Source organism: Chaetura pelagica, unplaced genomic scaffold, assembly GCF_000747805.2.
Source record: "Chaetura pelagica isolate M959 unplaced genomic scaffold, ChaPel_1.0 scaffold107, whole genome shotgun sequence".
In the NCBI taxonomy this organism is placed as follows: Eukaryota; Metazoa; Chordata; class Aves; order Apodiformes; family Apodidae; genus Chaetura; species Chaetura pelagica.
In genome coordinates, this window is record NW_009953979.1 from 1,255,023 (window position 1) to 1,265,189 (window position 10,167).

Genomic DNA, 10,167 nt, shown 5'->3' on the forward strand with positions numbered 1-10,167 from the left:
GGCAGCTGAGGGGCTGTGGGGGCAGCTGAGGGGCTGTGGGGGCAGCTGAGGGGCCGCTGGGCTGGCCATGGCTCTGTGGGGGTGACCCCGTCCTCAGCCGGACCTGGTGGGGAGGGTTCAGTCGGGACTTGCTGTCCTGCGGGCCCGGCCTGTCCTCAGGCTCCTGGGGTCTTGAGTTCCCACCCCCGAGGATCTCTGGCCCCTGTGGCACGAGGCGTCCACTTCATGAGGTGTCCCTGCTTGTCATGCACCCCTGCAGACAGTGGAATTGGCCTCCTAGGGAAGTGGTGGAGGCACCATCCCTGGCTGTGTTCAGGGACAGGCAGGATGTGGCACTGAAGTGCCATGGTCTGGCTGATGTGCTGGTCATAGGCTGCACTTGATGATAATGAAGGTCCTTTCCAGCTTTGGTGATTCTGTGATTCAGTGATTCTGTAACCACCCTGGGCCACAGCAGTCACTTTGTGAGGGGGAATTTGGGCACGGGATTGGTTAGAGCTGTTTTGCCTGATCATGCTGTACCAGGCAAGCTTTCCATGGAAAAAACCCTACATTTTTTTGAAGGTTTACAACCTGTTCTGGCTCACAGCCCCCGGCTCCTACCCCTGGTGCTCGCACTGGTGCAGCCAGGGCCTGCAAGAACAACATGCTTTTTGGGCAAGATCTAAATTACGGGGTTTGCCCACCCTCATACCTGTCTCCAGGTGGCCACCATCCCCTGCACCAGCTGCCTTGCTTTGCCTCTCCCACGTGGCTCTCCCATCCCTGGCTGTCACCTCAGCCCTCACAGCGGTCACCATCTCTCCCCAGGCTGCAGACGAGGCTGCCCTGACGACGCTGGCAGAGACCCTGAAGCAGCACAGCATTGACCACCAAGTGTGGATGGAGCAGCCTGAGAATGTGGCCACCTGCTTGGCGCTCAGGCCCTACCCGAAGGACCAAGTGCACCAGTACCTGAAGAAATTCAAATTGCTCAAGTGAGCGGGGGCAGACAGGGGCAGCTCTGCCTCTGGGCCAGAGCCGAGTGTGTCTGTGGGCAGCCACCAGGAGGGAAGCTGCTGGCTTTTTGGTGGTGCTGTGCTGATGCTCAGCAGCAGGTTGTGTTGTCTCACCTTGACAGCGGTTACACAGTGTGAAGCAGCTCTGGAGTGGGGGGGATTAAATGTTACTCTGTGCAGAAAGTGGCTCCATGTTGTATTAACCTGCTGTCCCTGTGCCTGTAGGTGTTTCCCTTGCCACACTTGGTTTTTTTAGGGGTAACCTGCTCCTTGAGCTTCCCAGTCTGTCCATCCATCCCAGGGGCTGCTGTCCTTCTGCCCAAGCTCTGGCTGCCAGCACAGCCACCCAGTGGCTCTGCTCCTCCCTGTGGATTTGGTGCTGCTTCTTCTGCCAGGGTGGCTCCCGGCACCTCTCCCACCTCCACCCCTCACACTGTGGCTGTGGATCCACGCCGGCTCACAGCACCAGGTCGCTTCTTCCTCCCGCACCAGTGAGGCCGGGTTGCCTTGTCAGTTTTGTTTTACCCACATGGAACCTGGCCGTGCCACGCTGCCGAGAGGCACCTGAGCAGCAGACGGCAGCATCGGCCAACAACTGGCTGCGGACCCGCTCCTGCCGCCCATGGGAAACGCGTTTCCAATGAGCCGCTCGGTTTTCAAAAACCACACGGTCAGCTGAAAGCGCATCTGCCCTGCCCCTCCCCAGCCTGGCCTGGCTGTGAATGCCACTTCCACCCCCTGCCCCCTCCCCTTGCCCCTATTCCAGAGATGAACGTGCCCCTGAGGTGTTTCAGCACCCTGGGCTATACAGAACCCCTGGTGCCCCTGTGGGGAGCAGGGCTCTGGCGTGGGCTCCTCTTCCCGCTGCCCACCATCCCGCGCCACGCTCCAGTGCTCAGTTTGGTGACTAACAACCCCCCATACACACGTTATATTGTTTTTTTTCTACAGTGCTTTGGGATTTAAGCCAGTTTTTCCCACCAAACTCCACACGCTGGCTCATTTCCAGCTCCCCCAGCCTGACGACCCGTGGTGACGGAGGGGATCCTGGCATCCCTGAAGCGATGACTGGCCGCTTGGGTTCTTTCCTTGTTTGTTGGGGTGTTTTGGGGCTCTTCTGTCATTTTAAACTCTTCCAAATGATGTCAACCAGCAAAGCGACACATTTGTTTTTTTCCACACACCAGTGTGATTTTTAGAGAGGAGGGTAGAAAGGGAAAAGTCCCCCCGTAGCTGCCCCCGCCCCCCCCCAAGTCCACAGTGAATATTAAAAGCGACCCCCAAATAAAGAGAAGAAAACAAATTTATACAGAGCTCAGAGCTATTTTACAGTGACAGGCTTGAGGGAACAAAAAAAAAATAAGCTATCTCCCAAGAGAGAATTCAATTATTATTATTATTTTATTATTATTATTTTAAATAGTTTAAGCTACCTCAGCTGTTAAACACAATCAAAGCAGAAAGAACCGACTGCTTAATTTTATTTAATATTTAATCAGAAAATTTTATCTACAATAATTGACAGACCCCTCCCCCCATCCTTCCCCCTAAAAATTATTGCAGTTTTTTCCCCAAACTGTTCTTTTTTTTTTTTGTCTTTTTGTTTGTTTTGTTTTTTCTATTTAAGCAGAATAATTGCTGACAAGTTGGGGTTTTTTTTCAGTGCAGCTTTAATGTCATCTACAGTATGCCATTTATGAAAAACAGTCCATGGGACAGCAATTAGGGATCTGTTGGCTTCCAGCATTCATTTTATACCTTTAACCAATGTTATACTTGAATGTTGTTATTTTGTGTGCTGGTTTGCTTCTGGTGTGGTTTTGGTAGCAGGGGGTCTCAGGAGTGGCTCCTGTTAGAAGCTGCTAGAAGCTCCCCCATCTCAGGTAGAAAGACAACAGATGGGCCTCTGCCATTAACATATGACAGAACTGAAATAAGGCCTCAGCAAGCAGGGGAGAAAGAGCTGTGCTGGAGAGGTGAAAGGCAGTGCCAGGGCAAAGATCCTGAGGCTGATGAGGAAGAAGGGGGAAGAAGGTGCCCAAGCAGAAGGAGAGGTTCATGGAGAACTCTCTCCCATGGGAGGGACCCCGTGGAAAAGTAGGAGAGGACTGTAAGCAATTCTCCCTGAGGAAGAAGGAGTGGCAGGAAACAACAGAACTGTGAACTGACTCTAAACCCCATCCCCTGTCCCCCTGTGCTGCTGGGGGGAAGGAGGGAGAGAAACCAGGAACAAAGTGATTTGGGCCCAGGAAGCAGTGAGGGATGGGGTAACATATGCAAGCCCTGCTCTTTGTGTTGTGTGTTCTGTGTGTGTTTGATTAGTGTGAAATTAAATTATTATTTTTCCCCAAGTTGAGTTTGTTTTGCCCGGGACCAGAATTGGTGAGTGAAACCTTCCTTGTCTTTTGTCTGGACCCATGAGCTTCCAGTAGCTGGCCTTTGTCCTCCCCATCCCACAGTGTGTGCGTGGGTGGGGGGGATGAGTGAGCAGCCACATGGCTAGTTCTTTGTTGTTGTCTTAGACCCAATGACATTTTGATAGAATGTACCACTGATGTTTCCCTCATGAAACATACTAGTAAAGCCAGTTGTATCTTTGTAAAGTCAGGGCCCATGTTAGCAGTTTTGGGTTGAGGTAGGGATCTCCTACCAGATTCACTGTACACTGTACGTCGGCAAAGACCTGAACCTGTTGTACCTGCTGGGACACAAAAAATAAGAGGGGGGATTTAGCTGGGCCGGGGCAGGGGCCGGCGGCAGTGGATCTGGGTACTACGTGAAGTGGAAACTCACTAGAGACTTCCTCTAGTCTGGAGCCACCCCAGAGAAGAACTCTTCTGTCTTCTTGTCCTATAAAAAGAAAACCGCTGCAACTCATTCGGCTCGGCGAGGTTCGTAATGTTGCTCATCCGAAAAAAAAAAAGGAGGGGGGAAAAATGAATTTGGGGGGTAAATCCCCCCCCGAAAAAAAAACAAACACCGCAGCCTGGCATCCCCTGGGTGAAAGGGAGCCGTGGCGTGGTGGCACGGGGTGGCACGGGGTGGCATTGGTGGTGAGCGAGGTCCAGCGTGGCTGTTTGATTGAAAACCAAGGGTTGTGGCGTCTCTCGGCAGCGCTGCCGGCGCGTCCCTACGGGCTCTGCAAACCAAGGCTGTGCTACGGGGAAGAGGGAGGCGGTGCTGGGACGCCGGCGGCTCGTGGATGAGACGGGGATGAAGTGGATTGTCCCCGGCAGCCCGGGGCTTTGTCGCCGGTGGGTGGCTGGGCACGCTTTTGGTGCTCAGTGCTGCTCCGTGGGATGGGGCAGCATCCGGAGCCTCCCCAGCCAGGTTTCCTCTGAAGGAGGTGGCCTGGCTGCACCGCGGCGGTGCAGGGGCCTTTGGCTGCTCCAGAGGTGGCCGAGCCTAGGAAAGAAACCCTCCCCACCCGATGTCACTCCAGAGCTGGGCCTTTAGCACCAGTAACTCATCTATTTTTCCAGCTCAGCTGCGGTGTTACCGCTCCTCTGCACCGCTCTTGGCAGCGGCGCCAGCTTTGATACGAAGAGGGTTGGCAAGCAGTGCTGGTGTCCCCAAGGGCTGGCTGTCACCCAGGGCTGGTGGGACCATGGTGGCTTCAACCCAACCCTGCCAACCAGGGCCGGCCCCAGTGGAAACCAAGTGTGTCGCACTAGTACGGCCAGGGGTGTTCATGGGGAGAAGGAACCCATCAAACTCCTCGGGGTACCTGAGGTGTGCTTAGCAGTTTCTTACTGACCTGCGCCCCATCTGCTTCTGTTTTCAAAAGGTCAGTGGAGGAAAGCTGGTTGCAGTAAAGGCCCGTGGGTCTCAGCGCCGGGTCATTTACCTGTCAAGAGCAAGATCCAGGCTCAGCCAGGGGCTCCTGGATGCCCAAGTGGCACTCACCGCCCGCCCAAGCTGAGTCTGGGGGCACACAGGATGGGGGAGAGCAAGGGAACTTTTGCCACCAGCATCCTCCATGGGCTGTGGGGTTTTGGGGGGATCAGCACGGGGCCCTGTTTTGCTTTTCTCTCCATCTTTGCCTTAGGCTGCTGCCAGATTCAGGGTTGTCTCACCCCCAAGGAGCATGAAACACTACCCAACTGCTCCGTGAGTGGTGGGGTAAAAGCCACCAGCTCAGCCTGTGTCCTGCAGCCACCTCACATTAGGGACAAACCTCCTTCCTCATGGAGCCCCCTTGGCTTCTCCTGGTAGAGGCTGCAAGCCCCAGCCTGCAATATCCCACACCAATCTGACAAGCTGGGAGCTTAATGGCACTGAGAGAAACCCTGGCAGCTAAGAAAGTTGTGGGATCTCACCAAAGGGCTTGGACTGCAAAAAGATCCTGTATCCAACCATTTCTGTTCCCCATTCCCAGGTTTCACATCTCCCTGGGAATGCACAACTTTTTACAAGGGTGAGGAGTGATGGGATGAGGGGGAACAGTTTCAAGCTGCAAGAGGGGAGATTGAGATGAGATCTGAGGAAGGAATTCTTTGCCGTGAGGCTGGTGAGACTGGCCCAGGTTGCCCAGATAAACTATGGTTGCCCCCTCCCTGGCAGTGTTGAAGGCCAGGTGCATGGGGCTTGGAGCAAGCTGGGCTAGTGGGAGGAGGTTAGGACTAGAGGATCTTTAAGGTCCCTTCCCATCCAAACCAGTTTGGGAATCAGATGCACTGCCAGGCCACCATGAAGGCTGGACGTGCTGGAGATGCTCGGCATGTCCCTGCACTCCCCAAGGACACATGGCACACCATGGGATGCTGGTGGCCTTGGACTCAAGTACAGCAGCTATCCTAGATCTATGCCACTTTCCCCTTCATATACTGGTACCCTCAGGGCCAGAGAAGCCAATGCAGAACCCTGGGAGCTGGCTGGCCATCCTGGGAGCAGGAAACAGTGTGTGACTGACCTGCTCCGAGCACATGGAGTTCATCCCAGGCATCTGCAGCGAGTTCATCTGCATCTGTCCAGTCATGGGGTTCATGTTCTGGACGTTGGTGTTTCCTCCCGCCATGGAGACGGTGATACTCATGTTGTTGTACATGCCCTGCTGAGCAGGTGCTGGCTGGCTCTGCCCTGCTTGGCTGAATACGCTGGGAAAGAGAAGGGAAAAAAAAGCATTACCTGGGGCTATGTGGTACTGGGAGGCACCTGGATGTGTGTCCTGAGCCCCTGGGGTGGTCTGAGCCATGGTGGCAGTCAGCCCGCCTCTCTGTGAATACTGAGATGGAAGCCCTGCAAGTTCTGGGGACAGTGGGAGGGGCAGGGAGGCATTAGAGGTGCTTCCTGCTGCAAGGCCTAATCAACATGGTGGCTGGGAGGGAGGTGGCCACTGGAGACATCTGTCCTCTGCTCCTGCTGCAGCAGGAGGCTCCTTGATGTGATGGAGGACACCAGAGCCATGAGAGGGACCATTACTGGGCTTTAGGCTGGATTAAAGGTCAGCCCCTTCACGCTCCTTCCAGTGTCCTCCTCAACATCCAACCATACCCACTTCTGCTCCAGGCAGGAAGATGGGTCTCAAGTGCTAGGTGAATCATCCCACCTCCAACACAGTTCCCATCTTATCCCACCCAGCCCAGTCACTTCCTGCTCCGAGCTCTTGCTGAGCTACCACAGAGCTGAGACACAGATAGGCATCCCCCAGGTGAGCTTTTGTTGTTTTTTTTTTCCCCATTTCAGAGATCTGAAGCTCAGACCTGATTCATACAAAAAAGGCCACAAGTCTTGTGACTCCTCCCATTTGCTTCCCTATGTCACAGCTGGAAACTCCTTAAGGGAGTCACGCAGTGACCTGGGACTGCTGGTCTTGACTGAATTTATTGTCATGTTTCCTAATCCCACTTTCATGAGACATAATAAAGCCATTCACTTAATTACAAGCCAAAGAGCTGCTTCATGTCTTACTCAACCCATGTGCTTATTCATTTAAATTCTGTGGGCTTCTGGCTGCCTCAGAGCTGAGGTGAACATGAGGACATGGGTTGATGGTGACTTCTGGAGGACATGACAACAGGACATGGCCTGAGCTTGTGTCCTCAGCCGGGTGTCACCTACAGGCACCATTGCCCCTGACAACACCTAACCAGGGAATCACCTTGCCACCTTCTTTGTGTATGTGTCACCTGTGTGCTCCAGGTTATCCCCACCATGACCTTACTTGCTGTTGCCCATGGCTCCTTGCTGCCAGGTCTTCATGTCAGGGGACTGGTAGCCGGGCGTGGGAGGCGCCGGCTGCAGCATGGGGCTCTGCGACGGCGGGAGCTGGGGTGACATCAGGGGGCTGCTGGGGCTGAGCGACGGGGCAAAGGCAGGTTCACTTTGCTGACCCATGCCTGGGGAAGGACAGATGGTGTCAGCTGTGCAGAGACCTCCCCCCAGCAACCCCAATTCCTTCCTCCTCCCCTGTAGCCGCTGGCATCAAACCAGAACGATTAGCCTTGACTTTCAGGTTTGGGGATCTCTGTTTTTCGTTTCAAGCAGCTCTATTGCTCAAATGTAACTATTTCAGGGCTGAAGGAGCAGGGAAACCCTTCCTCAAGAGGTTTCCATCAGCAAATGTTCCTCTTCAGCGCCACACCTGGCTGGAAAACACCCAGGGTAATGAGAAGATGCTGCCAAAGGATGTTCCTGCCAGACTATGGCAGCAACACTGCCCCTTTTCTCTACTCATTAGTGATGTCCTCCTTGCTAAGACCCTGCATGGATGCTTGAACATGAAGACCTTCAAGATGGTGTCTGTCTGCACGCAACTCTGCGCTGCCTCACCCATCTCCTATGAGTGTGGTGGCCACACAAGAGGCGTGAGCTGCCTGCAGCTCATTCCAGACATCTCAGCAAGGCTGTAGACTTTTTCAGAGCATGTATATTTAAGGAAGAGCAATTTAGAGGACTGCCTTGCAGTTTGATTTTCAAAGAAAGAGTTAAGGAAATTATTTTCAAGGTTTAAGTTTCCCAAACAGTGTAACAGTGTTTAGTTTGGGTTTTTTTTTTTTTTGAGATTCAATCAGAAAAGGTCCCTTTGGAAGATGGAGACCTTCAATTCCCCTTGGAGACCATAGAACACAGGTTCATAGAATCACAAGATCCTACACTGGTTTGAGCTGGAAGGGACATTAAAGATTATCTAGTCCCAACCCCTCTGCCATGGCAGGGGCGCCTCCCACTAGACCAGGTTGGTCCAAGCCCCATCCAACCTGCCCTTCAACACTGCCAGGGATGGGGCAGCCACAGCTGCTCTGGGCAACCTGGGCTAATGTCTCATCACCCTCACAGCAAATAATTTCTTCCTAATGTCTAACTTAAATCTCATCTCTTCCAATTTAAAGCCATCACCCCTTGTCCTATCACTCCATGCCCTCATAAACAGTCTCTCCCCAGCTTTCCTGGGACTGGATGGATTGGATGAGATGGCTGGGGATGAAGCCTCGGCTGACAAATGAGCAGAGCTGGGCTACCGCATCCTCAGGGATCTCAGCTCTGCCCTCTCCCTCCCCACCACCAGCCTGCATTCCAGTGCAACCAACCCCTCGAAGTACCTGATCCCGAATACTGAAAGATGTTCTGCTGCATCTGCGGGGTCATCCCAGTGCCGAACTGCCCTCCGACGCCGCCCATCATGCCCCTGTTCACCATGCTGCTGCGGTTGGCCAGCGCGGCCTCGGGGTTGGACGTCAACGGCGAGAAGGGACTGGTGGAGGTGGGAGGGTTTCCCGGGGTCGTACCGTAGTTCGGGGGATAAGGGAACTGCTGGGGGGGTGCTTGAGGCAAGCGAGTGGCTCCGATCTGTACCGGGAGCCCGGCGGAGGGGGGCAGGTTGTTGCCGAAGCTTTGCTGTCTCATCAGGATGGCTCGTTGCTGCATGAGCTGCCGCTGCCGGTGCTGCTGGCTGTAGAGCTCGCGCTGGCGCTGGGCCAGCATCTGGGCGTTGAGGGGAGGCTGTGGGGAAGGAGGAGAGATGCCTATCATCATTACCTTCTGGTTCTCGCCAACAGATCAGAGATTCCCCCCTCCTAGCCATCCTCCACTCTTAGGGAGGGGTTGGCTCTTGGTCATTTGGCTGCCACCAACCACCCGTCTCTTACATGGGACCCGGTTCTTGTACCCTCACTGGGATGCTCCTGAACACCCCTGGATCCCTGACCTTGACTCTTTCAGCTGTGAGCTGTGAAAAAAAAAGCCCCATCCCAGGAGCTTTTCAATCACTATGGGCTTGCTCCCCATATGGCTGAGCCAGATGTGTTGGAATTAATCATCTTAAAAAGCCTGACAAAGCCATCAGAGGTTGAAATCGGAGCTACGATGGGAACCATTCAATCCCCTTCCCTATCACTAAGGCTCCCCACGGCTCATTAGGCTTCCCAAAAAGTCAAAGACTTCTCCAAGAAGTGGAATAAAGTCACCAGAACTTGGCTACACTTTTCAGCATCTCTTCATACCCAGCAGATGTTTTGTTCACTTCATTAGAAGCCAAATAAGAACTTTAGGGCCTGGGAATTTGCAGAATCATTAGAAGTTGCATTAGAGATTCTGGTATTTAAAGGACGGCATCTCTATTTCCCAAAGATCTTTCTCAATTAAATACATTAGCACATCCTTATCCAAACAGTAACAAGGTATTTATACCTTAAGCAGGTCGAGGAGCTGGAATAAGGGTGAAGCAAAAACAACCAAACCCCACAGCAGCTCCTCTTGCCACCATCTCTCTGCACATGGGAGAATTTTTCTCTCCCAGTAATGATAGGGAGGAGCGAGCCAGGCTGTGCTAACATGGAGAGCACAAGGATTAACCCCCAGTTTTTCCCAGCAGGAGGACAGGGCCGTGTCCCTCTTACCTGAGGCGTGATCTGCTGCTGCATCCCCGCCCGCATGTTGATGCCCACTGGGGAGCTGGCTGCAAACTGGTTGAGGATCGCCTGCCGGTTTTGATGGAGCAGCTGGAGGAGAGATAAAAAACAAACAAAACAACCCAGGGAGACCTTCAAAACTCCAATGCAGGAGCTTCCCACCCATCCAATCCCTTCTGATTGGGCTGCAGGCAGGACTGAGAGTCCTTCCACCACCCCCTCCCCTCCCAACCCCACGGCCCTGGGATGCAGAGGTGCAAGAATTACCTGCTGCTGCCCCTGCAGCCTCTGCTGCCGCCGCCGGCGCAGGCGGGTGGGGG

General features: G+C 53.9%; 1 protein-coding gene across 1 annotated transcript in view; it reads right to left on the reverse strand.

The window, feature by feature from the left end:
• Positions 1-3,627: 3,627 nt before the first annotated feature.
• Positions 3,628-10,167, reverse strand: part of NCOA1 (nuclear receptor coactivator 1) — a 65,738-nt gene continuing 59,198 nt past the window's right edge. Inside the window, exons 17-24 of the mRNA XM_010002180.1 lie at positions 10,115-10,167; positions 9,836-9,937; positions 8,540-8,939; positions 7,162-7,336; positions 5,911-6,094; positions 4,756-4,845; positions 3,792-3,848; positions 3,628-3,699 (exon numbers count right to left, since the gene is read on the reverse strand). Of these exons, the coding sequence (XP_010000482.1) occupies positions 3,804-3,848; positions 4,756-4,845; positions 5,911-6,094; positions 7,162-7,336; positions 8,540-8,939; positions 9,836-9,937; positions 10,115-10,167 (1,049 nt within the window). The 3' untranslated portion in view covers positions 3,628-3,699; positions 3,792-3,803. The remainder of the gene's footprint in view (positions 3,700-3,791; positions 3,849-4,755; positions 4,846-5,910; positions 6,095-7,161; positions 7,337-8,539; positions 8,940-9,835; positions 9,938-10,114) is intronic.